Raw genomic sequence first — 27,966 nt, 5'->3', positions numbered from 1 at the left:
CGTTCGTGCTGTAATAGCCCTGCGTACTGACGTAAGGAGGGCGAACGAGGTAACTCTAGACGAAACCCGCGCATTTAATCGTCCTCGAGTCGGACAAAGTTCCTTAGCGAAATGAATCGCGAAGTCGTTACAGACAAGTCTAGAACGACCACAACCTCGAAACGATATCGACCGGTTCCAACTCTTCTTCCTCTTCCTCCTCTGCATTCTTCTTCTCGATCTTCTCCCCATCTTCCGTAAACAACGGTTCGATCTCTTCCAGATTCTTCTTCTTCTTCGGTTTGATATGATCCATCGAACCATCCGCGAGAGGGAAGAACGAATCTCCGATGGGTTGTCTCTCTGGAACTGGGGCGAGTGCAGGTGGTCGATTCGTGATTTTCCGGGAGAATTCCGTTTCGAGCATCTACTCATTCGCATCATCGTCGTCAACTCACTGCTGCGAACGGGAAGAGGAGAGATGGAAGGGGAGACTGACAGTTCCGTAGGAATGATCGAGGAAATCTTCCATCGTGTAGTTTTGCTTGTTCATGACTTCTCCGAAAACTTGTGCTAGGCCGGAGACACTCGCGAGGTAATGATTCCGTAGAGCGGCGAGTTCCCAGAGTGATGAATCAATTGCGTTCGTTTCGGTTGGCGAAGATTCGAGAGGGTCGAAAGGATCTGCGAACGGATAACTTCGCTCAGCTCGAGTCGATTCAGGAGAAATGGGTTGAGCTTACCGTCGAACTGTTCCTGCTCGGCATCTTCGGAGAGAGGACGATGGATCATGACCATGAGACTCGGATGCTTCTTGAGCAAGTTGTAAACGAGGGGAACGACGGAAACGATCGCGGCGGGAGAAGCGGAAAGCGCTAGACGAGCTAATCGCTTGATGAACGAAGCTACGAGAGCAGAGGGAATGTGACTGTCGAGGAAGTAGGAGAGAGATCAGGATCGCTCTCTAGAAGATGGTAAGAAGAAGGTACATACGAGGAGGAAAGGAAAATGTCGAGAAGACGGAAGAACCGAGGTCGGTATCGGACATGGAGCACAGATCGATCGAGGAGCGAGTAGAGCTTGTTGTAAAAGTCGGGGTACTCGCTGTGAGAAGACCAAACAGATTAGCCTATCGACTACAATTGAAGCGAATCGGAGTCTACTCACAGACCATGTTTCTGCATGAGAGTGAAAAGACCGTTCAAAGCGAGAATCGCGATCGTTCCTCCACGATCCGCACAATCGACTAACCAATCCATCAACCTTCGAGGTTCCGTCATATGAGGGAGAATTTGTCGATGAAGCATGATCAACAATCGTTTACTGTCTTCTTCGCGAATCGGGAGGGCGAGGATCGCGAGGCAATAGTCTTGGAACGCTCGACGGTGAGCGACGAGCGAGAGAAGGGTAGGGAGATGTTTCTTGCGTTGTTGGGAATTGAGTTGTTGGATGAGTTCAGGTTCAGACTCTGATTCGGATTCGGAAGAGTCGAAGATTCCGGTCGAACCATCGTGTGGTCGTTCGTCGACTGCTTTACGTTTCTTCGAGGTGATTTTGTCGGCTTTGCGAATGACGGGAGTCGAACAGAAGAAATCGTTCAATTCGGATTGGGAAGTAGGCATCGTCGTGAGAGATTCGAGGACAGTAATTGCGTTCGGGATCAGGTGAGGGGGTAGTCGCGGTGGAGAAGGGTTCGAGGTGGATTTGACGTAGGTAGATAGGAGTTCCCTGAAAATCCGTCAAATTTAGCGACTCGATTCTTCGGTACTTGTGCAGGTACGGCAAGAATCGACTCACGCTCCTTTGTTGAGGAAATAGTACCGAACATCGTCGTTCCTATCCCACCATTTCTTCCATTCTTCGGCGAGATCAGGCTGAAGGATCCCATCATTCGCAGGAGGGAGAAGGAGAGCTTTCACAACGTATTCGAACGATGCGCGAGCGAATTGAGCTTGTTTCGAATGGTGTAGGGAAGTGAGGAAGAGTGATTCGGTGCGAATGAGCGACATGAGAGCGTTGAGAGCCGAAAGCTGAAACGAAAAGTAAAACGATGAGCTTTTTCAATCGTGAGAGAAGGACGGCGGTGTGAGCTCACTCTGACTGTAGTGTCCCAATGCGCTCCTGCTACCTTTGCCGTCTGTGCTAGGTACTCTTGCCATCTCTCCTTCAACCAATTCTTTACTTTTTCAACAATCGCCTCCTCCTTCGACTGGGCCTTACTATCGATTTCTCCCTCTACCTTGTTCCTCTTTGCTCCTTTGAACACTCCATGTAACCTCCCAGCGTTGATGAGAGATTCAAAAACAGCCTTCAAAGTATGAAGAGCCGTATGAACTTCCTGTCTGTTCCTTTCTAGCTCTTTCGGACTCGTAGATTCCGGGAGAACTAACTGTAGATGTGTGTAGAGGTCGATCAAATCGGCTGAAGGGTTGAGGGAGGCGGAAGAAGGAGCGGAAGGAGGAAGGGAAGCAGCGAGGTGAGAGATCTTGGTCAAGGTCGATTCGGGTTTGCTTGTGGTCGCTACGGGTTGCTTGGGCTTTGCTTGCTTCCCACCGAGGGATTTGATTGCCATCGTGAAGGGTTGAAGGTGAGTTGAATGAAATCGAAAAAGTTTCGACTTTGAAAGTTTTCGACAAGTTGATCAAACTTTCGCAGTCTAGTGTGCGTGACAGGTTGTCGCAAGAGTCTCACTGTATCCGACGGTACGTTTCCGAAGAGTCGAAAGAAAACAAAAATGATGTTGCGAAAAAGAAAAAGGGGATATAACAGCTAAGGATACAGCGGTTATAGCTAGAGAGAGAAGACAGAGGATATGCAAATGACAGTGACAAAGGAGGAAGGAAGAACAAGAAGCAAGAGGTGAGATGGTTCTCGCGAGAGGAAAGAATGGCAAGTGAAAATGCGACGGAGAGAGCGGCGGGACCTTGGCTTTCTGAGAGAGATGGGACGTTGAGATGACCTAGGGAGCTGTGAGATCGACGAGAGGCCGAGGAGGAAAGACTTGAGCTCGACAGACGGGACATTGTCGAGAGCGATGGAACCAAGTTCGAATACATTTCTCGTGGAAGCTTTATCAATAGCAAGCAGCGAGTCAGTCATTGTGTGGTCAGCGGCGGAGAGAGGTAAAGCTCACATGTGTAGACAGTTCGAGAGCACGACAGCGAAATCGTCCACTTTGAACCTCGACATACAAATCTGTGGATCTCTCAATTGAAACATTAGTCTGCTCTTTCTTCGCAGTATATGTTGACGTTGAGTGACTCACCGAACAATCAACGCATCTCACTCCCACGACACTCAGTTTAGTCTTCACCTTCCCTCGCTTATCGATCCTTCTCCTCTCGAGTTCGACTCTCGCGACAGTGAGATGTTCCGCGATTTCTTCAGCACTAGCTCCAGCGGGGGCTACGTTCCCCATCAATTCTCCTAGCGTCAAGAGGTCCTACCCGCGAAGACCTGATCAGCGACTGCATGGAGACGAGGAAGGAAGAAGAGCGAATCTCACATCGTAATTCCGACCACTTTCTCCTCCTTCTCCCGCTGTTCCCCCTTCAGTCGAGGTAGCTTCAGCTTCTCTTGAACTCGCAGCATCCCCTTCGAGACGAGCCAACAACAAGTCGAGATCCGTGTAAGCACTGAGTTGTTCCGGTTCAGGTTGTTGAGCGGGAGGTCGACGCGGTAGAGGAGGACCCGGATTCTCGACGGATGAAGAGCTCGAGGATGTTGATCTTCGAGGTTGAAGGGTTGGTCGGACTCGAACTGCGGCTGAAGTCGAAGGAGTCGAAACGGAGGAGGATAGATTCACATTCGGGAGAGAGGGTGAGTCGTGAATCGGAGAGAGGTTACCTTGAACAGCTCGGAGGGCGGTGAATGCGTCTATCCGGTCTTGCGAGAGAGGAGCAGGAGGAACGGGAAGTGGTCGAGGTCGACGAGGTGCCGAAGAATTCGTAGGTCGCTCAAAAGAGGCCGGTAATGAGGAAGACAAGGAAGGCGAGTGGTTGACGGGATCTCTCGGAGCGAGAGAAGGGATGACTCTCGACGGAGGTACAGGACGAGGACCGGTCAGACTCGAAGAAGGGGGACAAGTCGAAGCTGAATTGATTGAAACGGAATCGATTGATACGGGTCGATTACGTACCGTCGAGACCGGTATTGACCTGCTCGAAGGTGAAGGGACTCGTCGTCGAGGGGAGGAAGGAGGTGTCGCTTCGTTCAGAGCTGCGACGATCGATCGAACCGAGTTGCGATGACCGACTTCTCGAGATGGCGGAGGAGGCGGCGGGACTCTTCGTCCACTCGATTCCCGTTCCAACGTCGAAGTTGTCGCAGTTGAAGGGATTTGATCTTGCAGACTCCGCCTTGCGATCGATCTTCGAGCTGGGACTGGAGGAGGAATCGACCGAGATGATGAAGCGGCGACAACTGCCGGAGATTGTGTCAGGATAGGAGTCGATTCTGGCTCTAATGGGACGAGTTGGGGAGGTGGAGCCGGACGAGGAAGCGAGGAACGGGACGAAGGTTGACTGAACGAGAGTTCGAAATCGGGAAGACTTGGTTCTCTTCGCATTGTCCGAGGATTATCGAGTCGAGACGAAGTCGAGGGTGAGCTGACGGTCGGTTGCTCCGTAGTCGGCTGTGGAGAGACAGTCGATTCAACTTGTTCCTCCCTCTTTGATGTTTCGCCCTGCACTGCTTCTTCTGGTTCCTCCTCCTCCTCGACAACCGGGGTATCTAACCCTCTCTCCTCACGTTCTTTCTCTTCTCTCTCCATCCGTAACCTTCTTTCCGCCGCCAAAGCCGCCAAACCTCGTCCACTTCTCGTCACTTTTCTCGCGAGAGCTTGTTCCTCGGTCTCATCTTCCTCTTCCTCTTCCTCCTCCTCACTTTCTTCGCTCCGAGGATCGTCGCCAGTAGGTTTCGTCGGCGGTACCGGTACGTCTGGTCGATCGTCCTCAGTTTCCGATATATAAGGAGAATTTGAAAGTGACGGAGAACCTTGAGATGGAGAAGGGGAAGGGAACTCCGCTGCGATTGCCGAAGATTCTGCTGGTGACATGAGGGGTGGAGGTATTGAACTTGTCGTTTCTTCGGCGATCGTGAGAGAATTCGAATCTTGCTCGAACCGGGGTGAGCGAGGTAGCGAAATCGTAGTAGGAGTAGTTTGCGGTTCAACAACGGTCGGCAGTGATGATGAGGGTAGTGTCTGTTCCGCGGACGGAGAAGGCGCAGGAGAAGGGCCCTGAGATCGTGAAGTTTCCGTCGATTCTTCCACCGGCCGATTTTCCCTCAACGCGCTGAGTCCTCCAGTGCTCGAACTCATCAACATCGTACTCCTCCTACTCCCCGCTCCATACCTCCTACTCGCGTGTCTCGACAAAGCCCTCGATAATCTCCGACTATCTCTCGAGGCCTCAGCTTGTCGAATCTCGTTCAAATCGTCTTCCCCTTGTCCCGGTACTTCCTCCACTTCTACTTCCTCCTCCTCGTCGATGACACTTGAGGGAGTCCCCTCACCGGAGACAGAGAGGAGAGCTTCGTCCGCTGCTCTGCGACGTTCGAGGTCTCGAGCAATTCGTTCGTCGAGACTGTAAAGACCTGTTAGACGATCATCTTCCCATGCCAATACGAGCGGATCCGGTGGACTATCATCATCCTCTTCCTCTTCTTCGTCTTCCTCCGAATCGACCGTCGAGGATGCTGAAACCGGTTGACGAGGAGTCGGATTCGCAGAAGGTACCGATATTGGAGGAGGAGGTTCAGTCGGTAGAGTCGAGATTGAAGGCGGAGGGGGATCGTAGGCGGGAGGAGGAGGAGATAAGAGGAGACTCGGGTCGACGAGTCCGAGAGAGATTTGATTATCGAGGGAAGAATCGTCGAGCGAGGGAGGGGGCATGTAACTCGGAGACAGGGAGCGTCGATGTGAGGTAGGAGGCTGAGAGGAAGTGGATGATGGATTGGGAATTGGGCGAGAGGGTCGAGTGCGCCGTGAAGGAGCACTTGCATTTGAGGGAGTCGAAGTTGGCGGAGCTTGAGCCGTTAGTCGAGATTGCGTTGATTGAGCTGGCAAAGGAGCGTCAGACTTGTCAATAGAGCATCCGAGTAATGGTCAGCTCACCTGTAGACCGTGCTTCATCCGTCGTTGCTCGATTCCTCGACCGACTTCTCCTTTCTCTCGGTTGAGTTCTCCCATTCGACGGTACCGCTAACATCGCTTGTCCACTCGCCGACCTCGCCATCTCATTCGGTCCACCAGGTTGGGCTCCAACCGTCCCTGCCGTTGTTGCTGAGCTCTGTTGTGTTTGTCGAGGAGCGTTTGAGTTCGGACTCGGAGTTCTCCCAGCGTTGCTCACCGCAGCCATAATCTGTCTCTGTCTCAATTGTTCCTCCTCTTTCTTCTTCTTCTTCTTTACTTTCTTCCTAATCTTCCTCGTCGTCTCCTCATCCTCATCTCCTGCCTCTCCTTCTGCTTCCCCTTGTTCTCGATTCTCATTCTCCTCCCGCATCATCCCGGTCACTCCAAACCCGCCTCTCGCATCAACCCTCGTTTCCGGAGCATCTACCGTACCCGCCTGTCTCCTCGCGCCCAAATTATCCGGTGCAACGAGAGTCAATTGTCCATGATACCGTTGTTTATGCGTCAAATAAGGCGCTTCGTTCTGTTGAGGTAAACTAAGGGACGAAGTACTCGCTTGAGGATTCAACAACGAGATCGATGAAGTAGAGGAAGCGGCACCGGTAGCTTGAGCGTAAGGAGTGCCAGTTGTTCGAGACTTGTGCTGTTTCTTGGGAGACGATTTTGGGTTTCGAGTCCAGGCGGGACCGGAATGAGAGACGACCGGGGGTATTGAGTTTGATGTGGGTGGTGTAGTCATTCAGGTGTCCATCTGATGGGAAGTGACTGAGGGAGAGAGGCGTGAGAGGTGTGAGAAGACAATGACGCAGTAAAGTTGAAGTTCGAGAGAACGGGTAAGAGTCGCTTCTATCGAGCGTGTCTGGTTGTGAAGGATGTGTAGCGTCGGGCTGAGTAGGATAGAGTGGTAGAAAGGAAGAGAGAAGAGGGAACCTGCTGCGTCGGATTCGGATTCGCTCGATGGGTATTTTTCGACTTGTTCCGCCTGGGTCTTGAGAGCGCTCAGACCTTTAGTTCAGTCCTGTAAGTATTGTAAAGCGGCTTCGAGTAAGTGTACCGGAAAAGGAGAGGTCGACGGTCACTCAACAAATTTCCAAGTCCGCGATTCCTTTTCCTCTCTCTTCCCCATCACTCGACCACCGACAGCCGTTCAAGAGGCCTCCATACAGGCAAGAGAGATGCTAGCCGCCTCATCTCACCCGACCTCTACGGCCGCGTCCTCCTCCTCGTCTCGCGGTCCAGTTCGGTCTGCTTCCTCTTCCTCTTCCGCGTTTAGCACACGACCCACTGTCGCTCGTTCAGCATCCTCTACACGTCCATTACAAACAATCCAAGCTCCTCAGACTATGAGAGACCCTCTCGTTACGGTTGCGGGAGGAGGAATCGAGAAACGATCAATCAACTCTTTGGCGAAACAACAACAACAACCCATCTCGCCCGTCGAGGAACAGCAGCAACCACCTCAAGCGGTAGTAGTGGAGAAGAAGGAAGAGAAGAAGAAGGATAGATCTAAATTGACTGAACAATGGGGTTCACCTCCGGAACAGATTCGGAGGGATCACGAATGGTTACAAAGAGGTCAACTTTTGGGAGAGGTCAGCTCGCCCTTCCTCCTTTCTAGGGCGTGCTGTGTGAGCTGATGGTTATTTGCGGTGTGATAGGGAGGTTTCGCACGCGTGTATTTGTGTACGGAACCGGATGGAGTGACGACGAAAGCGCTCAAAGTGATTGATAAACAGCAACTCAAGTCTACTAAAACGAAAGCAAAGGTACGCCATCTCTTCTGCTCTGCTAGTCATCCAGAATCACAGGAAGACTGAGAATGGAGATCGTGTAGTTGTTTGCGGAAATTAAAATTCATCAATCGATGGATCATCCGAATATCATCGCGTTTGAACACTGTTTCGAAGACGAAGGAAACGTTTACATGCAACTTGAACTATGTGGTCAAGGTGTAAGCCCTCCCCCTTTCGCTCCTCCTTCCCCTCTTCTTCTGACATGGCAATTTCTCGAGTTTAGTCACTCCTCGACCTCTTACGAAGAAGGAGACGGTACTCTGAACCTGAAGCACGATACTACCTTACTCAACTAGTCGGAGCATGTGATTACATGCATGGCAACTCTGTCATCCATCGAGATCTCAAGCTAGGGAACTTGATGTTGGACGATCGAATGGATTTGAGAGTTGGAGATTTCGGTTTAGCTGCATTGGTCAAATTCCCTGGGGAACGTAAAAAGTCAGTCACAGTCTCTTCATCAGCATTTCATAAACAGGGGCTATGCTGAAGTAGCGATCGTCGTCGACAGAACGATCTGTGGAACTCCGAATTATATCGCACCGGAAATCTTGTTCGATACGAAAGGAGGTCATTCGTTCGAAGTTGATATTTGGAGTATCGGAGTCATTCTATACACTCTTTTGATCGGTAAACCTCCTTTCCAAACTAAAGACGTTAAAAACATTTACCGGTCAGTTTCATTTCCCTTCTTCTCTTTCCTTCCCCGTGAGCTGACAGTCACTTGTGATCGAGTAGTAAAATCCGAGACAACGTCTACGAGTTCCCGAAAGAGATCCCCTTATCCCCGGAAGCCGAAGACCTCATCACCTGGATTCTCCGTCCCATCCCTTCCGAACGGCCTACCCTCTCCGAAATCCTCGCTCATCCATTCCTCGTGACCGGTCCTTTTCCGTCTCGAATCTCGCCTCGTTGTGCCGATTCAGAAGGAGCGAGAAGTTGTATCGAAGAATGGCGATACATGACGAAACGACAAGCTCGAGAGAATTTCGAAACCGTGAAACGAAACGCTGGGATCGTTGAAATCGTTGTTGATTCGAGGGAAGAAGCTGCAGGGGGAGTTAGAGCTCCGGTTCAATCGGCGTTGGAGGCGGTTGCGGAAGCGGTCGAGGAACGACCTACTACTTCTTCGAGTGCGACGGGTTCGAGGGAAGGATCGGTAGAGATCGGAGAGGAGGAGAAGGAGAGGGAGAGGAGAAGGAGAATGGTTAGAGTTAGAGGAGGAACCGCGGAAGAGAGGGAAGCGAAAGGGAGGGTTGAGAAAGAAGTTATGGCAGCGACGGCTCCTGAGAGTCCAATCTCTGAACTTCTACGGTGCGCTCTCGAAACTTTCTTCTCTCTCTCAGAGAGGACAGATCACTGACAATGGTTTTCTCTCTACGTGTCATCCAGATCGGCTCGTAAACCTCTCATGGTTTCACCTTCAGCATCGAATCAACATCCTCGACGACAAAACTCGACCGAACAAACTCTGCAACGACGTCTCGCCGCGGCTTCTGCATCATCGAACGGGATCGTGTCGGCATCTTCTTCATCTTCTCAAGGAGTCCCTCCTCAACAACCCACTTTCCAACGAACTTCTTCAACCTCTTCTTCAGTTCCTCGTTCTCGCTCAATCACCCCTCCTACGACAGCAGCAACATCATCGACGAATATTGCTGCGAGCTCGATGACGACGGATCCAGGAACTCCTCGTTCACGTCATCGAAGGGCCGCCGCTCAAGCTCAACTAGATCTCGCCGGTGCTCCTTCTTCTTCGTCCTCAACCATCTCTTCGAAAACGACGACGACTCCCCCATCCCGAACTCTCTACGAATCGATCTATCGTTCATTCGATTCGTACCTCTCGGTTACTAGCGCTTCTCAGTTACCGCCTCTCCTCCTCGAGGAGGAGAAGGAATCGGTTGAACCTCCAAAGGTGTTCATTACGAGTTGGGTCGATTATACGCACAAGTATGGAACGGCTTATAGTTTGACGGATGGAACGGCTGGATTGTATTTCAATGATTCGACAACGATGGTTCTCAGTCCCGATAAAGAGTCAGTTTTTTTTCACTTCTCCTTTCTCTTCTCTCTCGTTTTTTTCGTGCGATTCTGATTCGTTGAGTTGGTTGTAGACATTTCGATTACATTTCCCAACGAAAATCGAACCTCTACACTCGTAAACACCACAACCTAACCCTAATCCCTCCCGAACTAGATCGAAAAGCCTACCTCCTCCGTTACTTCGAAGATTACATGGCAAAGACCCTCAGGAGGGACGTCAGTTGGACGTTCGAGGACGTCGAGAGGAAGAAGAATATGGAGTTTTTGGTGAAATATTATCGAATGAAGAATGCGATCGTGTTCAAAATGTCGAATGATCTATTACAAGTAAGTTGACCACTCTCTCTCTCTCTCTCTCGCTCTCTCTCTCTCGCTCTCTCTCTCTCTTCGAGACTCGTGACTAACCCCGAATCGTTGTGTGTAGTTCAATTTCTACGATCACACGAAATTAATCATTACGAATTCCGGTCAAACTCTCACCTTCATCGACCCATCCTTCACTCTCTCGACCTATTCCCTTTCTCAACTGTTCCATCTCGCCGCTCAATTAGGTCATTACTCCTCCTCTACTGTAGCGAGTGCGGGAGAAGTGGCGAAATTGGAGAGGGTGAGATATTTGGTCGGGAAAGTGGAGTATTGTAGAGATGTGTTGAGGACATTGAGTCAAAGGAGAGCGACGCAACAACAAGGGGCGACGAAGGAGAATCAGGGTGTCAAGGAGGAAGGTGGGAATTAGCTAGCAACTCGTCGTTTTCGATTTCCTCAGTCCATTTTCTCGCCTCCGCCTCAATTACTTCGATTTTCTGTCACTCTCGTTCTATCCCCATCGTTTCTCTTCTTCGCATTTCACTCTACCCTGTCTTATTCACATCCTTCGTCACTTCGTCTTTCGTTTTTCTTCCTTCCTCCCTCAAGATACCCCCCCCGTTTTCCCTCGTTTTTTCTTACTTTCTTTCCTTTCTTCTTCTATCGTTCGTTCTTATCACATCTTACGACCTCCTCCTCTCGTTCTCGTTCACAGAGCAACAGCTTTCTCAAAGTAAATTCTTTCTTAGCATCTTTTTCTCTCGTAATCGTAATCTCACTGTGAATCAAGGCGATTTACTTCTCTCTCTCCCTGTCTCTTCTCGCTCTTGCTTATGTCTCAAGTAATTGAGTGAGCCGGGCAAGTGCTTTTGCACGAGTAAGCAGAAGACAAGCGACGATTACATATTAGAGAGCCGCGCCCATTTTCGCCATTTTCCTATCATTCCCTCTCTTCCTCCTATCATGTTGCGCTCTCCCTCCATCTCCTTTCCCAGCTCCTCCCCGACCTCTGCCCGTTCCTCTACCTCTTGGGGGTCCAGATCCTCCTCTTCCCCTCGAAGCTCCACCTCGTCCAGCACTTCCAGACCCGTCCCCGTCCGAAGAAGCAGAGGGCCGATTCCCCCTCACGTCAATATCCATGATCCTCTCCCTCATTCTCTCGATTTCCCTCTCCCCTCCCCTTTCTAATTGACTCCTCCACCCTTCAATTTGGGAATCGTCCAATCCAGTTTCGGCGCGGAGTTTGATACGGACCTTGTCGGTACGACGAACGAGGGAAGTGGAGGAGAAAGATTGAGGGGAGGAAAGATAGAGGCGGGAGAGGAGGAGGAGGGTTGAAGGCGTAAACAGCTGGACGAACGAAAGAGGGTTAGTTAGCGCTAGCACGACGCGGGAAGGGGGAAGAGAAGATGGGATGATAACGTACGTTCTGAGCAGGAGTTTGAGTACCCGAAGCAGGCACACTACCGGGTGAATCCTCGTCATCTTCATCACCGTTATCTCGAATCCCAACTTTGACGCCTCCACAAGCCGCACCATTCTCTTCATCCTCTAAGAACGCGTCACCGTCTTCTCCTCCTTCTCCGTCTTCGTCGGATGAGGGAGCTTCGGCTAAGGCGATGATGGATTCCTTGAGTCTTTGATCTAATGAAATCTCTCTCGGACTGAAAACGAAAACGAACGGTTGTCCCGGATCCGTCAGTGTCAGGAAGCGGGGATAAGAGAGACAGAGAGGAAAGAAGGACATGGACGAACGTGGAACGAGATTGTCGACCTGGAATGAGGAGTTTCCCTTGAGAGAAATTCTTATCTTCATCGAAAATGTTGCTCCTTTCCACTTTCTTCGTCTCCTTCTCCTGGACTTTCTCCACTCGAGGTACCTCCTGCGCTTGAGATTGAGCTTGAGGTTCAGAAGATCCGTTCGCTTCCTTCGATAAAGCCATCTCTAATCCTTTCGGTAAATTGTTTTCGAGCAAGCTTCCAATCAATTTCTCACTAGCTTGAGAAAGAGGTTGTTGCTTGATCGTTGGATGATCGAGAGCGAGTCGAAGGAAAGAGGTAGAGAGATGGGGGAATAATTCTTGAATTGAAGAAATCGTCTAGAAATCGTTCGTCGTTGTCCATCGAAGCAGTTGGCGTTAGCTACCATCTCGGGGCATAAATTCTCGAAGCGGAAGAAAAGGAGACGCACCGAGACGAGTTGAGCTTCTTCGTAATGATCCCCATTCTCATTCTCTTTCTCGCCAGTCCTCAAACTCGTTTCATCCACTCTCTTCTCTGCATTTCCTCCCAATCTCGCCTTCCTCCTCACTCTTTCAACCCATTCGACCTCACTACTAGCGTCCTCGCTGCTGCTGTTGTCTAGTTTCTTGAGTTTCCCAATCGAATCTTTCACACTTCTCGCGATTCTCCCAACTTGTCCCTGAACCCTTTCCCCCAAAGTTCCAGAGATACCCAAGTAGCGTTCAGTGTGATTGATGAGGGGTCCATTGAAGGAGATACTGAGAGCGAAAGGAAGGAGTGAGTCGAGTTGATCGAGTGAGAGAGAAGGAAGGGTCAAGAGGGATTGAGAGACGGAGAGGATGAGGAGTCGCAGTTGATCGTGCTTCGGCTCTGTTTCTTCTTCTTGACCGTCATCAAGGTTCGTGTAGAGTCGATCGAGGGAAGTGAGGATCGATTGAATCGTTTCGAGAGAGAGCGAAGAGGAAGTAAAGTATCGATGTCCGATCAACTGACACAATAATAACGTCTCTACCGTTTCACAATCCCCTTCTTTAGCGGATTCGAGTTCTTGCAGTAGTGCTTGAGGAACCAACCTCGTGAAAGATTGGGATAAACTCAAAGAATTCGTGAATGCGTCATCTATCGTTTTCTCGACCACTCCCTTGTTGTCGACGTAGAAATGTTTGATATAGAGGATCAAGAGGTTCAGGTCTAGACCGGGTTTGAGCAGCGCGAGACGGGAGACGAGGAGATGGAGGAGGGTACGATCGGGAGAATTCGAAGAGGAGGAGAGAAGCGAGAGGAAGACCGGATAGACGGAGGGAAGGACGAGGGAATGGGATAGCTGTGCATCGGGGAGACGCAGAAGAGCTTCGAGGAAAGTTGTCGAGCTCATCTGTGAGCGGAAAGTGGTTCGTTGATGAAAGAGAGTTCGCGCGAACTTTTCTCTCTCTCTTCTCCACTTGATCCGACTCGATTCTCGGACCCGACTCTCACGAACTACTCCCACAGAACGCACCCTCTCACGCAAGCCGAGCGCGTTCAAGAGATGTCACGACTCGCCCGTTCCTCGATGTATCCCGTCGCTCCCCCTCTTTCTCACTGGACAGCTCTCGAACATTGTTCATTAGAATTAGCCCAATCCTCTCTCCACGTAAGCCTGTCCTCCTTTTGCTTCTCCCTTCCCTCGAGGGGAATCGAAGATTGTTTACTGAACTCTCCTCCTCCATCTCTCCCTCCCTATCCCATCATCCTCCCAACGCGAACGCGGACGCAATTTCAACGAGTAGCTTCAATCCTCAATAGAGACTCTCTCTACTGCAACCCCGGACCTCCCGAGAATAGCTTCGATCCTCTCGTCCCACCGCGTCTACGATCTCCTCCCTTCGTCCGAAATCAGGCAAGCTCAGGAACAAGTCAAGAGGGAAATGGAGCCTCAGATTGAAGGGTTGGTTGAGCGAGCGGAGGGGGCTTTGGGGGGGTTGAAAGAGAGGGAGAAAGCACTACGCGCGAGGGTACGTTTTGTCCTTTTGTTTTTTGGTGTCTCGTTGCCCGCAGGCTGGAGCTTTGGAGGATGAGCCCGAGGGAGCAGGTGACTGATGAGGATTGTGCAAAGTGCAGGTTGAGAAGAGAACGCAGTTATTGAATCCGGAATTACCGAGAAGAGTAGGAACGAAAGAAGAAGTAGAATTAGCGGAACGGAGACTCGCCGAACTGAAACGGAGAAAGGAGAGACTGAGTGAGGAAGTCGAGGAATTGGAGAGGGAGGTGGAGAGAAGATTGGCGGCGAAAGGGAAGGGGAAACCGTAGACTCATTCAAGCGAGTGACGAGGGATGTTTTTTTCGTTTTGTCGGTAGGGAGGGAGGGATCTGGTTTTAGGCTTGTGTCGTGTTGTGCCTCAGTCTATCAAATACAGTGTTGTAATCTCTAGGCTGTATGCAGTGTGTACTGAATAGAACTAGGGTGTATTGGTTACAACAAAAACGTAAAACAGCAAAAAGAAACGAGCTCAACAAGAATGAGAGGGAAAGAGTCTACAAAGAATGAGCTAATATAACGCGACAGAAACAGAGAGCCTCCATGATTAGATACCTAATGACCATGTCCCACTAACCTACCCAACACACCCGGCGTAACCATCCCCATTAAAACCAATCCCAATTTCCCTCTCTTCCCGACTGTTCCCTCTCTTTCCCCAATCCCATCTCCCAGTTCTTCCTCGCCCGATACGTGTTCTTCGTGGTCCTGATTCGTTACATGTGAAGTAGCGACGAACAAGAAAGTACCACCCGAAAAAACCAACGTCAAACCCGTATACCACTCGAGTCCCTCCCCTCCTTGTCCCTGTTCCACTAATAACTTCAACAATAAATAAGTCCCGAGGGCTCCAAGAGGCGCGGAAAGCGAGAATAAAACGAGGGATTTCTTGATGAACCCCCTCCTCGTTGTCGTTGTGGATGTCGAACCAGTCGAAGCTTGGGATAAGAGTAGGTTCGATAAAGCGAATGCGGTAGGTGCTTTATGGAGCATGATCGCTAGGAATATGATACTCGACAATGAAGACGAAGTCGATTCATGCGCTGAGGAGGAGGAGGGGGAAGGGGAGAGGGAGGAAGAAGCACCGAGAGAAATACCGTCGGAGAGGGAATGGAGTAATAGACCGATTAGGGTCGATAAGGACGAGTTTGAAGAGGAATGGGAGGAACGATGATGAGAGGATGGAGAGTAATTGTGATCCATAGGGATCGTCCAATCTGAAGTTGAGGGAGAATCTTCAGAAGAAGAAGAAATCGAATCCCTTCGATTTGACGTGTTGCTGTTATCGGTTGAGATTTTCGGAGGGGAAAGAGGTTCGAGTTCGGATAAGTGAGAGGGCATGTGTCGGAGTGAAGAACGAGGTCTTCGAGAGGAAGAGGGAGAGGAATGGGAATGAGAGGAATGGGAAATCGAATCGATGAAATACCTAATCTCTCTCTCTCGCTCAGCTCGTTTTCGGATCTAGAGTAGAGTGAATACTAGACTCACATAAGGATAAACCCAGCCAGTAGAGCCATTCCAATCCACCCTGAAACTTCCTCCTCTTCTCCATGATTTGATCCTGAATGTATTGATCCATATACTGCCGCAACTCCTTCGGGTATGACGATCGATAGAGCTGAACCGATCAAGATACCGTTCGAGAATGTCGAGACTATATCGAGTTTCGCTCGGGAGAGGTCGAGGAAGATAGGAGCGAAGGAAGCGAGGAGAGTCGAGAGGAACATCAAGGAGGAGAGGAGTAAGAGTTGAAGGAACCCCATTTCCTTCACACTCTCTCCCTTGAAGTGGGTGATAAGGAGTAGAGGAGAGTTGAGAGATGAAAACTCGCGGATGTCTCTCTTCTTCCTGCCATTCACTCCGACTCGATCAGAATGACGGACTCCTCAGTCGACCTCGAGTCCATACTGAACACGCTTCAATCCTCTCTGATCGCTCCAACTCGTACTGCGTCTCTACTTCCCTCTCCCTCCGATCTCTCGTTCGAACGAACTTTATCTCGTTCCCTCGCTCGTTCTCTCGATTCCCAATCAGCCTCAATCCTCTCACTCGCTCAAAATCTTCTCGATTGGGCTCAACCCGAGGGAACCCCAGAAGGAGGGAAGAAGAGAGTGGAATTGGATGGAGATTTGATTCGAGATGGGGATTATTCAATTATTGAACGAGTCGAGAAATTATTGGAACATGCAGATGATCAGATTGAGAAACATCTAGGCGTTGGGAAACATAAGAAATCGGGAACAGGGGGAGTAGTAGGAGCGAAGGGAGCGAAGAGTTTTGAGGAAATGCAAGAAAAGGAGAAGATGAAACAAAAGTTGGAAAGGTTACCGGCTAAACTACTACACGATTCGAGTTTACCTAAACCACAATTACTTTTCACTTCGAGGACGAAGATTGAGCCGCAAACGCTTGAGGAGGAGGAAGGAATCGAAGGAATCCCTTTGTGGAAACCTATCCTTTCTACGAAACTCAACGCCTTGGACGAAGAAGCTCATTGGTTACAAACAGAAGTTTACGAGCCTACGAGCAAATTTACGATCGTAACGGATACGACTCCACCTAGTTATACTCGTTACGTTCATCCTTACAAATCTGAACTTGAACAACTCGTTCCTTCGAAGTCTTTACTCGATTTACCGAAACAACCTCCAGCGGCGATCCCGAAGGATTCGTTTGAGAAGACTCCGTTCGAATGGGTAGGGGATAAAGGGACGTTGGAGAGAATGGTGGAGGAGATTAGGAAAATTGGGGAAGAAGAAGAAGGATTGAAGGAATTGGCGGTCGATTTGGAACATCATGATTTCAGGAGTTGGTCTGGTTTCACTTGTTTGATTCAGGTGAGCATTTCCCGATTTCTCTCAGTCAGTCAAAAGTCGATAGAGGATTGACTCACGAGTCGGTATGTTTCTCAGTTGAGCACGAGAAAAAAGGATTATGTGATTGATGCGATCAATCCAGAAGTTAGGGATTCTTTGGAAGTGTTGAACGAGTTCTTTACAGATCCTACTTGGATCAAGGTCAGTTCTCTCGAGCTATCCGAACTTGCGATTCTCCGCGTTGACGCTTACTCGTTTTCGAACAGGTTCTTCACGGTGCGAACTCGGATATCGTTTGGTTACAACGAGATTTCGGACTTTACATCGTTGGTCTGTTCGATACCTACCACGCAACTCACGTTCTCGGTGAATCCTCTCGCTTGCTAATCTCTCTCTTCCAGAAAAAGAGTGACTGATAATCGTGCGCAATTGGATTCAGGTTACAATCAACATAGTTTGGCTTCATTGTTGGAAATGTATACCGATTTCGAACCGGATAAACGTTACCAATTAGCAGATTGGCGAATTCGGTATTTTCTTTCCCTCTCCTTCTTCTATGAACTTTCCTCGACTGACCTAGTTCGCGTTACGCAGACCTCTACCTAAAGAGATGTTACACTACGCCCGTTCCGACACTCACTACCTCCTCACGATCTACGACCATCTACGACTCGCCCTCTCCTCGAAACCCCATTCCTCCTCTTCTTCCTCCGAGGAGCTTTCCCCTCTCTCTGAAGTATTCCATCGTTCGACTTCCGTCTCCTCGACAGTCTTCTCCCTCCCTCCCTACGACCACCTCACCGGACACTTCGATTCCGGGTTCCTAATCCCTCTCTCGAAATCCGGTCAATTGAAATCCTACGCCACCGCCTTATCCGTCCCTACTCTCCCGATCAAGACTTCCTGGGGTCCCGGAGAGTTCCGTCTCGAAGTATTGAGGGAATTGATGAGATGGAGAGAAGGAGTAGCTAGGGAATTGGACGAATCAACGAGGTTCGTGATGAGTTTACAAGGAGTTTTACAGGTCGTTGAACAGGCCAAGAGAATCACTCAAGGAGGAGGGAGTAACGAACTTGTGAGGGTGTTGGGAGGGACGAGAGGTGGGATTAGTGAGATTGTTAGGAAGAGGAAGGAGGATTTAGTCGAATTGATCAAGGAGACTATTGAGAAAGTTCAAGGGACGACGATGAACGCGGCAGGAGACGAAGAGATGGAGGTTGATGGAGAGGGACTAGCGGCATTGAGTAACGGAGTGCCGAGTTTCGAACCGGTTGTGAGAGCGGTTAAGGGGTTGTGGGAAGAAGAAAATAAAGTCAAGCCGGTCGCTTCAACTTCGAATTCGAGCTTCTTTGGAACGACGACTCAACCACGACAAGGAGGAGAAGGATCGGGATCGAAATCGTCGAGTTTGATCGCGCCGTCAAGCAGTTTCTTCGGAGCAAGCTCAACGAAGCCGAAGAGGAGTAACGGAAAAGGGAAACAAGTTGAACGTAAACCTAGTTCGCTAGAGGAGAGACTGGCAGCGGTTCAGAAAGTACATGAATCGCTCGTGCTCGGGGGTGGATTAGCCAAAGTGAGTCAAGCTCACGTTTCGACACATTCCTGCCTCGAGAGACTAACGTCCTTTCTCCTTTACAGTCTCTCCAACCTCATAGTATTCCTACTCCCATCGTCGCCGAATCCTCAGCCGCGACTGCTCCTCAACCTTCTACTTCAGTCGATCCTTCTCTCATGCCCGTTCCTCTCCCTCTCCCCGACGATTCCTTCCTCTCCTTCGATTCTTCCTCCTCCTCCTCGAAAGGTCCCAAAGCGATCGGTTCCACGTCCCATTCCACTCAATCAACCGAAGCTATGGCATCGGAACCTAAAGATTCCGAAGTGATCGTCGTCAGTTCTCTCAAAGACAAACCTTCGCGTTCAAGTCAAGCCGCTCAAGCAAAGAAACGTCGAAGAACCGTCACCGACTCGACTCAACCCTCCGAGACCTCTGCATCTGCATCCACCTCTTCGGCCGCCGTTTCTCCGCCTCCTCAACCTCCCCAAGCGAAGAAACAAAAGAAGAAAAAGAACCTCTCAACCTCGGAAGAACCGCCGATCGTTCCTCATGATTACAGTCAATCCACCTCGATCCTCGATGCCGGGCCCTCAATCCTCACGGGTTTGGAAAGAAGAGAAGCGGAGAAGAAACAAAAGAAAAAGGATAAGGCTGCGCAAGGGGGTAGTGGAAAGGGACCGAAGTTGAAGGTCGATACGAGTGAGTTCAAGAGACCGATGAGGGTTAACAATGCGCCGAAATCGGCCGCCGTGTCGAAAACTTTCGCAAAGTAAAAAACAACGAAACGTTTTTCTCTCCGCTTTGCTAGTTTTTTGCAGTTTCACATCTTTTTCTCTCTTGTCTTGTTCTGCAACGCATTTCGCATCTCGCACTCATAACTTCTCGGTCTCGTACTGCCGTGATCCGTCACACGTGAGAGGATAACGATGAAAAGGAATAAAATTTCTTCTTTCTTTCTTTCTTCTAAGTGCAAACCCAAACAACCCTGAAAACTCCGTCCGACGACAACTTTCTACTTTTTAGTAACCATCGATTCCCTAGCCGGTCCGGTACCGATCCATTTAATCGGAACTCCCAAGAATTTCTCGATATATTCGATATACTTCTTGCAATTCTCGGGGAGATCCTTGTACTCCTTGACGTCCTGAATCGATTGTTTCCATCCTGGCATCTCGACGTATTGAACCTCACATTTCGCCAACGTGTCGAGATCGGCGGGGAACAAGGCTTCGAGAGGTTTACCGTCGAGGAAGTATTCGGTACCGATTTGAATCGTTTCGAGGTCGTCGAGAACGTCGAGTTTCGTCAAATTGAGAGAAGTGTATCCGTTGATGAGAGTTGAGTACTTCATGACGACGAGATCTAACCATCCGCAACGACGTCGTCGACCAGTGGTGACTCCGAATTCGGCTCCTACTTCTTGGAGGTGTTCTCCGATCGACTAACGATTCATGCGGGTGAGCTCTAGTGTCAGAGAGTGAGAGAGAGGAGTGCGTGAACTCACGTTGAGTTGCTCAGTAGGGAAAGGACCCGCTCCAACTCGAGTAGTATAAGCTTTAATCACGCCGACGGTTTCACCAATCGAACGAGGTGGGAGTCCAAGACCGGTACAAACTCCTCCGATACCGGTAGCCGAGGAGGTGACGAAAGGGTAGGTACCGAAATCGAGATCGAGCATCAAGGCGTTCGCACCTTCGACGAGGATTCGTTTGTTCGAAGAAAGAGCGTTGTGAATGAACGAGGGACCGTCGACGACGAAAGGTTTCAATCGTCGAGCCAACTCCTTGTATCGTTGGATCTCTCCTTCAGTGTCGTATCTGAAATAAGAAACGAGGTCAGTTCACTTGAAGGAAAAACCGTTGGAGAGAGAGAGGAAGAACTCACTCGAATTGACCATATCGTTTGAATCGACCTTCTACGAGTTTCCTGAACTTGGTCGCGAACGCTTCCTCGTCGAACAAGTGGTGTACCCTCAAGCCGGAACGACTCGATTTCGAAGAGTAAGCTGGTCCGATTCCTTTCTTGGTTGTACCGATCGAGGAACCTCCAAGTTCAGCCTCTTTGAGTCCGTCGACGATCTGGTGGAAATCGAAGACGAGGTGGGCTCGATCGGAAACGAACAAGCGTCCGTCGCAGTTGAGACCTGAAAATGCGAATCGAAGTTAGCTCGCGGGTCCTTAGCGAAAGTGAAGCAGTGACTGACCCTTGGCAACGAGGTTGTCGAGTTCTTGGAAGAACGCAGGAATGTGAACTACAACACCGTTTCCGATGAAAGCTACACATTCAGGGTTGACCAAACCTGATTTTCATTTTCAATCAAAATGTCAGCTCACTTCAACAAACCCAAAACTAGTCAAATTTTGGAAGAGAGATGAACTGACCAGAAGGTAACAAATGGAAATCGAATTTAGTCTTCTTGCCGTCGACGTTGGCGACGATGGTGTGACCCGCGTTGTTGCCTCCGGCGCAACGAGCGCAAATGTCGGCCTCAGCGGCGAGGATGTCGACAAGTTTACCCTTGCCTATCGGAGCGTACAGTTCTGAGTTAGTTCAGGAGTTCGTCCAGCTAGATCGGGTTGCTGTTGACGGAGAGAGGGAGGTCCTGGAAAAAACCGGGGTCGAGGTTCCCGTCTCGAGAGCAGCGATACCGCTCCAGCTCAGAGCCACAATGACCTAACCATCTTCCACATTCTCCCTATACTGCTAGCTCCGTATCGAATTGAGAGAGGTAGAAACTTGCCTTCCTGTTTAAATTGATCAAGGTGAAACGTGATCAGCTACGACACGGAGAGCAACCGAGAGGAAGTGAGAGTGTGCTTACATCCCCCCACTGGGCCCCTAGTACTACCTGGACCTTGCCAGGCTCCGTCATGTCCGAGGGAAAGACGAGGAGGACGAAAGAGTATCTTGTCCTCCGCCAGAGTCAAGCGATTTCAATTTTGCGATGTTACGGTTTTACGCTAGTTCGAGAGAAGCTGTCTAGTTAGAGTAGTCTCCAGACTTATGGACTCTGGAGATGGAGTTGTACTGAGACTTCTATCTCCGTGTTAACTCCGCGCCAGTGTTCAGAGTCTCCCACAGCGTTCTGGATTGACTCTGCGCGGCAGTTTCGAATCACAATGATAGAAAGGACGAAGGGCGTGCGAAGGCGAAACAGGTCGAACTTGAAGATTTCAAGGCAAATCTTGGGAGGCAAATCCGGGAATCCCTCTCTTCGCCGTAGTCGGTCAGGCGAGGACTCGTCACTCGACCCTATAGCCACCTGTGTCACTCTCGAGCCGAGTAGAACGAGAGTACATTCACGAGTAAAACAGGGTCTGAATTCGGACACACAACAAAAGAAGTTTCGCACACAAAGTTCGTGACTCTCAACAGTTCCCTCCTGACAACGACGTAGCTCAGACCTTTCCTTCAGGTTTCCCCATTCTCCCTCATGATCCTCTTCTTCGTCATTCTTCTCATGAAGTCCTCCGAGACCTGACATTCACAATCGATGGCCCAGTGTTGCTCCTCAAAAACGACCTCGACCTTGCGTTTCCGGCAGGCAGATGCTAGCCGTTCGAGGCCAGCCTGAGACTCTTCACGGTCGTGGTTTCCGGCCAGCGAGTCGACAAGAGGAAGGTAGATGGTTTCGAGCCGAGGATAAAATTGAGCATCTTCTTCGAAGAGAGAAGTGTAATCGTCCACTATTTCCTGTAAGGCGCCCGAATGTGTCGAACGGAGGTCGGGAGCGAGGAGACGCAGGTTCACAACGAACTCCTCCTCAGCTTCGTCGCTCCCCCACTGCCATGGCAGATTGACTAGGACCTTGTCGACGGGGAATTCGGGACCAATCGCCGAACGTGCCTCGAGAAAGTGGTCCGGCCTGAGGATGATCGAGTCGAGGGATGCGAGGAGACCGGTGAGAACAGCCAGGGTGTGCTCTTCGAGCCGATCGAGAATCACGTGACGGAGAGAGGGGAACGTTGGAAGCGCGAGAGGTATTGTGCCGAAGGCAATGTCGCAGAGACCGAGGACTTCGAGAGAGGGGAATGCAAAAGCGGACATTGTTTGTGACTGAAGGTAAACACCGTTCAGGAATAGTCGTTTTAGACCTAAAATCGCTCGTGTCAGCAAATCCGCCCAGATCCGGATGCAAGAGTAGCTCACCGAATCCTGGAATGTTCCGAAATCTGTAACAATCGGAATGAACGACGACTTCCTCGATCTGGTGCGCGAGAGAGTAAAGCCTATCGAACCAGACTTCCACGAGTTCCTCTTCGAGTTCTTCTTCGTCCGGATCCGAGTCGGTCCCCGCAGAATCTTCATACACTATTTGGCGTACAAGTGTTAACAGATTGCTGCCTCCGTTGTTTCCGATCAAGCTTGCAAGCGTCTCAACAGCGGTGTCCTTAACGATCCGAACGAAACCGAATAGGAGAGGTCGAGCGATTTCCGAAAGAGTTCGGCTAGTAAGGCAGAGAGAGTAAAGCGTCGATTGGATGTCTCGTTCGAGTGTCCTAGTTCGCAATTGGCTCGAGAAGGGAGGAAGGCGGAAATTGTCGACGATGATGCGGAGGAGTTCGACGGGTAGCTGAGGGGGCATGGGGTAGTGGATCGGTTTTCTAGCTGGTGATAGCACGATACAACTCGCAACAGCGTCAGGTCATCCCTTCTACCTGAGTCAGAAAGGGATTTCGACGAGGAGGGGGCTGACTCACTCGATAGCGGTGGTATTCGTTCTCGGATTCTCTACACTGTCCGATACAACCTCACTAGATAGTCTTCCGAGTGCGCAGAGGGAGAGAGTATACGAGATTCGAAGTTCTAGATGAAACTAGTTTGGCAGCCGTGTGAAGAGTGGAGAGGCCCGTCGACAGGCGGAGAGGTGTCTCAAGAGTATGCTTGAAGGTTTTCAAACAGTCGTATGGATACTGGAAAGGCTTGTGAAAGTTGGAAAGATGAGAAAGAGGAGAAACTGTCGCGCATCTCTCGCAGACCTCTACCTCGTAGTTCTTGCCTGATAGGGACGTTCCGGGAAGTTCGGCTGCGAGCAAAATTGCCTTGGGGCTTGAGATGCGCCATGCACGCGAGACAAAGAGGCATCTAAACGAGCTCGAGCTTGATTCGACGTCTCGCCTCGCTCGTTGAGGAGCGAAGGTTCGCGCCGTGTTCCATCGAGGTACAAGTAGACTGAGTTAACAAAGTCTGAAACGAACAAAGACAAGCGAAGAACAAAAAAGGGCAAACAGCAGAATGAACAAATCGCGAACTCTTCTCCGGCTGCCAGCAGCTACCTATCGTTCGACACGACGGATGACGACGGATGACGACTGATGCAGACTTCACCCTTCCCCTTGTACCCATCATTCCTTCTCTCTTCTCCTGCGTTGCCTCGACCAGAATTCGTGCAAGATCAAATCGTCTTCATCCATTTCGGGTTGCGCCGCGAAAACGAGCTCTATCCCAACACGTTCGCATTCCTTCATCACTTGTTCCATCTCATTGATTTCCGCAGTCGAGTCCATTCGGGAGGGATGCAGCGAGAGATCGAGGTATACCGATTCGATGGACGAAGGTTTCGACTTCACGGAGGCGACAATCCAGTTCAAGAATTCTCCAGTGTCCGTGGACTCCCAACCGAATGTTGTGCCGATACGAAGGTTGCGCACCGATGACAGAATCTGGTCGCGCAAGCTGAAAGTCGGATAATCAAAGTCGACCAAAATGCGAGAAATGTGATCGGAGAACAGGCCGTCCAGGGCGAGATAGAGGAGATCTTCAGAAACGATGATTGCGTCGAGCTGTGGGAGGAGGCGCGAGAGTTTGGTTTTTTCCAATTGCTGGACTTCTTCGACTAGATCGACGTTCCGGAAAGCTAGAGCTCGAAGTGACGGTAGAACCTCGGAATCCAGTAGTAGTAGAGCAGGCGAGCTCAGCACTTGGAAGTCGAGGCTGAGGGATCGAAGGTGAATGAATGGACCGCGAAGGGCGCAATTGAAGTCCCCGAAGAGCTGGCGAGCTCTGTAAGGGGAAAGAAGGCTTCAGCACCATGACAGAACTGAAGTTGACGAGTCTTCGGACTCACTGGTATGCTGGACAAGGGCTTCTAGGTCGATCGGATCCTCACGTCGTCGTTCGATCGTAAGACTTTGCAACCCTTTCGATCTCGACAGAAGCTCCTGCGTCTCTTCTGAAGTTACGCAGTGATCCAATATAAGCTCCTTGGGCTCGCAGGTGTCATACCTCTCCTTCAGTAAGGATCTGACTTGTTCGTCCGCGTCGACGATAGAAACGATTTCGAAGAGGAGAGGTTGTGCGATCGCGCGGAATTGTCGAGATACGAGTGAGAGAGACAGAAGAGTAGATTGACGGTCGTGGTAAGTCCTAGATAGGAAGGAGTGAGGTACGGTCGATTCGATGATCTCGCGAAGGAGTTCGGGGGGGAGAGAAGAGAGCATGATGTCGTCGGGAAGAAGCTAACACGGCGGTGTGAGGCGTAGACAGAAGGAGGTTGGAGCTTTGCCAGCTGTTATGGGTCCAAACGGTCTAGCGGATCGTAAAAAGACTTGCAAGAAGAGTCAGTAAACTAAAGGGCTCGAGAGCGCGCGGGCAGATAAGGATGTTTTGGGTGGTCACTCACTGGCTGCAGGAGAAGATTCTCGGATATCGTACTATCTCTGGCAGCGGTCGGGTACTCGAAGCGATCAAAAGTAGTGATGGAAGAGTAGAAGAGAGGTTGGACAGCTGCAGGGAAGGGCGTTCCCTAATCGGGGCTGCTCTGACGTTCGCCTGGAAGTCCAGAGGATTCGACAGGGCTCGATGTCGAGTCGGTGTCGCTCGGCTCAGCGATTGGGGGTGGAATAAGAGGGAAAGAGATGAAGCTGGCGCGTCCCCCTCTTCTCCCTCTCCTCACTCACGCCTCGACTCGATAAACGTATGGAAGACTCATGGACGAGCTGGGATGGCTCTTTAGTGAGCCTACACTCTTCGATGGCAGCATCTACACGACCTTCCTCCCCTTCCCTCTCCCTTAGCGTCGAATCCCTCCGTCGTGAATCAATCTCTCCCCCGCCTCCTGCCGCGATCAGAACCGATACAGCACCTTATCGCTCTTCGTACCGGTACCTCACGCCCCCTGCAATCAATACTCGCCCTCCTTCCCCACAATCGGATCCCGCTCCTCCTGCTTCTTCTCTCGCTCCTCATCCTTTGGCCTCGATCCTACTATCAGATCTATCACCTCTAGCTTCCCCGGCTCCCTCGAATTCATCCTTCCCGCGATCAGCCTCTCACAGTCGAATCAACTCTGCCGCCGCTTCCCCCAATTCGAGCAGTCGACCTGGGAGAGGGAGAACGAGGACGAGACGAGGAACAAGCGTGAGCAGTACGGCGAGTAACGATGGGAGTGCTCCGACGGATGAGGAATCGGGAACGAGCAGCGCGGAGGAGAACCACGATCACCAAGGAGGAGGACTCGTCATGCCTAGTCTCACGCTTCACGACGATAGACCTCATCGCAACTCGATCACTAGCAACTCTAGGAGTCGTGAACAACCTCGGGAGGGACATATTGAGGGAAGGAAAGTGAATCTGCTCGTTCTAGGGAAAACTGCCGAAGATCGACAAACTCTCACGGCTCTACTCGCAAACGACGAAGACCTCAAACGACAAGAATCAGACTCAAGCTTCGATCTTTCGTATTCTTTCGTCTCGAGTATTCGTTCTCATCACGTCCGATCATCGAGTGAGAAGAGTGAACCGACTTCGCAAGGTCTTTTCTCTCAGAGTGGAGCTTGCGGATCCGGAATCACTCTCTCACATCCGCCTAATGACGAATCCAAGACTGATGAGCTTCTCGAAGACCTGAAGAGACCTCTCGAACAACTCGAAGCGAAACTCGAACGATCTTTCCCCTCGACGGGAAGCTTGTCAAACCTTGTCTCTGCTTCCGGCGTCGGCTATTTCGATGCGTCCTTATTTCTGTTCTCTTCCCGTGAGTCAGAACGTGCTCCTTGCTTTCACTTCGTGCCTCCACTGATGCTTCCCTCGATTCTGCAGCTCCTCTCCCTTGCGAGATCGCTTTCGCGAAATCCGTCTCTCATTTACTTCCGATTCTTCCAATCCTCATTCTTCCTCCATCTCCAACCTCGAAGCCCCAGAAGACCTCAGCTCTATCAAATGCTGTAGTCCAACAACTCGATTCGGCCGGAGTTCGATGGTTATCAATCGAGGCGTTCGACCGTCGCGAGTCTCGTTCACCAACTCGCAAAGGATGTACGAAATCGTCAGACATCTGTGGTGGACCCATCTCGATGCTTCCTCACGATTTGTTCGTCCAACACCCCCCAGCTCACTACGCTTCTTCTTCTTCGACGAACCGCGAAACTCCTACAAATTCTTTCCCTTCGCCGAACTCTGAGCCGACGTCTCTCACAACTTCACAGGAGCTACCTCCCTTGTCGCCGACCTTCACAACCGCTTCGTCTTCGTACCGATCTTCGTCGTCTCGAGCTAGCTCAACTCGAAGTCTTTCCCCTTCGTCGACGAACGGACGCAACACCGCGAACCTTCATCATCTCACTCTGCTCGATCTGCACCGATTACGTCGAGTCCTACATTCGAATTCCGGACCAGAGAGGGTCAGGAGAGCTCGAGCAGAAACATTCCTGGAATGGAGGGAAGTCGAAGTCGCTGCGAGAGGGGTCGAACCGGTCGAGATCGAGTTTCTCCCGAAAGAATGGGAGGAGAAAGCGGTAGAATGCGAAGGAACGGGCAAAGGAGGAAGAAGAGGATTGGATTTCTCGAAACGAGTAGCCGAGAGGAGGAAAGCTTTAGGACGACCTTCGAGCACTCCTGACGAGCCCGAAACGAGAAGGATTGTCCCTGATGAAGAGGAGGACGACGGAGACGTCTTGGATATGAAGGAAGACGATCACAGACGACCTTCTGTCTCGTCTGCTCAAGATCCGACTACTCCGAAACCCTCCTTCCGCCACCTGCCCTCGACCTTTGCGCCCTTATCGACTCCCACACCGACCTCTTCATCCTCGTCTTCGAACGAATCTTCGTCCTCCTCAAACAGAACCTCCTCTTCGTCAGCTCGATCTCCCTCTCCTTCCTATTTCCCACCCTTTCCAGCCGCTCCTCTCTCCGCATCGATTGTTTCTCTCCCTTCTACCGCTTCAGATCTCACCGACTCGTCTAAGTCGTCAACCGCTTCGATCGTGCTTCTAAGAACCTGCGACCCTTTCCATCTCCCTTCACTCCTTCACCTCGTCGGACTCAATCTGCGACTCGCCTTGTTCCGTTCTGACGTACCTCGAGGAGACACCAGATCCCTCAAAGAGACCGAGCAGGAGGAGGAGGAGAAACGATCTTCTTCGTCTTCGCGCTCGTCCTCCGCTAAGACCAACTCGAATACGAACGGATGGTGGAAGACTTTCGCGGTATTCAGCGTCGTGTTCGCTGCGGGAGTCGTGGCCGGAATCCAGGTCGTCGAGCACTTTGATCATTCTGCGGGATGATAATTTTCATTTCCTTTTCTTTAGTTGGTTCGTTTGTAGTCTACTTTGCCTGAGTTCTCGCTATCTCTCTTC

The 27,966-nt window shown here is 50.7% G+C and overlaps 10 protein-coding genes across 10 annotated transcripts; 4 read left to right on the top strand and 6 right to left on the bottom strand.

Moving 5' to 3' along the window:
- Nucleotides 1-139: 139 nt before the first annotated feature.
- On the bottom strand, nt 140-2,551 carry NOC4 (ribosome biosynthesis protein NOC4; the record flags this gene model as incomplete). The annotated part of the gene is made up of 7 exons (XM_076631818.1): nt 140-406; nt 479-663; nt 723-907; nt 973-1,083; nt 1,147-1,707; nt 1,777-2,009; nt 2,075-2,551. 7 exons carry the CDS (start codon nt 2,549-2,551, stop codon nt 140-142), a joined length of 2,019 nt encoding a protein of 672 aa, XP_076488154.1.
- Nucleotides 2,552-2,938: 387 nt separating this feature from the next.
- Nucleotides 2,939-6,851, bottom strand: JCM6883_006438 (uncharacterized protein; the record flags this gene model as incomplete). Its single annotated transcript, XM_076631817.1, has 5 exons — nt 2,939-3,047; nt 3,113-3,174; nt 3,245-3,421; nt 3,485-6,058; nt 6,180-6,851. The coding sequence occupies 5 exons, from the start codon at nt 6,849-6,851 to the stop codon at nt 2,939-2,941; spliced, it is 3,594 nt and encodes a 1,197-aa protein (XP_076488153.1).
- Nucleotides 6,852-7,287: 436 nt separating this feature from the next.
- JCM6883_006437 (CDC5/polo family serine/threonine-protein kinase) lies at nt 7,288-10,687 on the top strand (the record flags this gene model as incomplete). The annotated part of the gene is made up of 9 exons (XM_076631816.1): nt 7,288-7,704; nt 7,771-7,878; nt 7,947-8,063; nt 8,129-8,346; nt 8,417-8,578; nt 8,644-9,219; nt 9,298-9,945; nt 10,023-10,278; nt 10,376-10,687. The coding sequence occupies 9 exons, from the start codon at nt 7,288-7,290 to the stop codon at nt 10,685-10,687; spliced, it is 2,814 nt and encodes a 937-aa protein (XP_076488152.1).
- A 476-nt stretch (nt 10,688-11,163) lies between these two features.
- Nucleotides 11,164-13,375, bottom strand: JCM6883_006436 (uncharacterized protein; the record flags this gene model as incomplete). The annotated part of the gene is made up of 4 exons (XM_076631815.1): nt 11,164-11,607; nt 11,684-11,921; nt 12,013-12,356; nt 12,449-13,375. 4 exons carry the CDS (start codon nt 13,373-13,375, stop codon nt 11,164-11,166), a joined length of 1,953 nt encoding a protein of 650 aa, XP_076488151.1.
- Nucleotides 13,376-13,528: 153 nt separating this feature from the next.
- On the top strand, nt 13,529-14,289 carry SPC19 (Spc19p; the record flags this gene model as incomplete). Its single annotated transcript, XM_076631814.1, has 3 exons — nt 13,529-13,633; nt 13,770-13,994; nt 14,101-14,289. The coding sequence occupies 3 exons, from the start codon at nt 13,529-13,531 to the stop codon at nt 14,287-14,289; spliced, it is 519 nt and encodes a 172-aa protein (XP_076488150.1).
- Nucleotides 14,290-14,572: 283 nt separating this feature from the next.
- JCM6883_006434 (uncharacterized protein) lies at nt 14,573-15,780 on the bottom strand (the record flags this gene model as incomplete). The annotated part of the gene is made up of 2 exons (XM_076631813.1): nt 14,573-15,443; nt 15,506-15,780. 2 exons carry the CDS (start codon nt 15,778-15,780, stop codon nt 14,573-14,575), a joined length of 1,146 nt encoding a protein of 381 aa, XP_076488149.1.
- Nucleotides 15,781-15,891: 111 nt separating this feature from the next.
- On the top strand, nt 15,892-19,161 carry RRP6 (exosome nuclease subunit RRP6; the record flags this gene model as incomplete). Its single annotated transcript, XM_076631812.1, has 6 exons — nt 15,892-16,854; nt 16,930-17,034; nt 17,100-17,199; nt 17,273-17,363; nt 17,428-18,406; nt 18,472-19,161. The coding sequence occupies 6 exons, from the start codon at nt 15,892-15,894 to the stop codon at nt 19,159-19,161; spliced, it is 2,928 nt and encodes a 975-aa protein (XP_076488148.1).
- Nucleotides 19,162-19,400: 239 nt separating this feature from the next.
- Nucleotides 19,401-21,260, bottom strand: ADE12 (adenylosuccinate synthase; the record flags this gene model as incomplete). The annotated part of the gene is made up of 7 exons (XM_076631811.1): nt 19,401-19,829; nt 19,893-20,205; nt 20,273-20,531; nt 20,592-20,687; nt 20,770-20,910; nt 21,090-21,132; nt 21,210-21,260. The coding sequence occupies 7 exons, from the start codon at nt 21,258-21,260 to the stop codon at nt 19,401-19,403; spliced, it is 1,332 nt and encodes a 443-aa protein (XP_076488147.1).
- A 539-nt stretch (nt 21,261-21,799) lies between these two features.
- Nucleotides 21,800-22,435, bottom strand: JCM6883_006431 (uncharacterized protein; the record flags this gene model as incomplete). Its single annotated transcript, XM_076631810.1, has 1 exon — nt 21,800-22,435. The coding sequence occupies one exon, from the start codon at nt 22,433-22,435 to the stop codon at nt 21,800-21,802; it is 636 nt and encodes a 211-aa protein (XP_076488146.1).
- A 2,871-nt stretch (nt 22,436-25,306) lies between these two features.
- On the top strand, nt 25,307-27,894 carry JCM6883_006430 (uncharacterized protein; the record flags this gene model as incomplete). Its single annotated transcript, XM_076631809.1, has 2 exons — nt 25,307-26,363; nt 26,429-27,894. The coding sequence occupies 2 exons, from the start codon at nt 25,307-25,309 to the stop codon at nt 27,892-27,894; spliced, it is 2,523 nt and encodes an 840-aa protein (XP_076488145.1).
- Between the last annotated feature and the right edge of the window lie 72 nt (nt 27,895-27,966).

The sequence above is a fragment of the Sporobolomyces salmoneus genome (genome assembly GCF_050403485.1).
Source record: "Sporobolomyces salmoneus JCM6883 DNA, S_salmoneus_JCM6883_v1_ctg20, whole genome shotgun sequence".
NCBI classification, from domain to species: Eukaryota; Fungi; Basidiomycota; class Microbotryomycetes; order Sporidiobolales; family Sporidiobolaceae; genus Sporobolomyces; species Sporobolomyces salmoneus.
The sequence above is the reverse complement of the archived record's forward strand: the minus strand, read 5'-3'. Positions and strand labels throughout refer to the sequence as shown.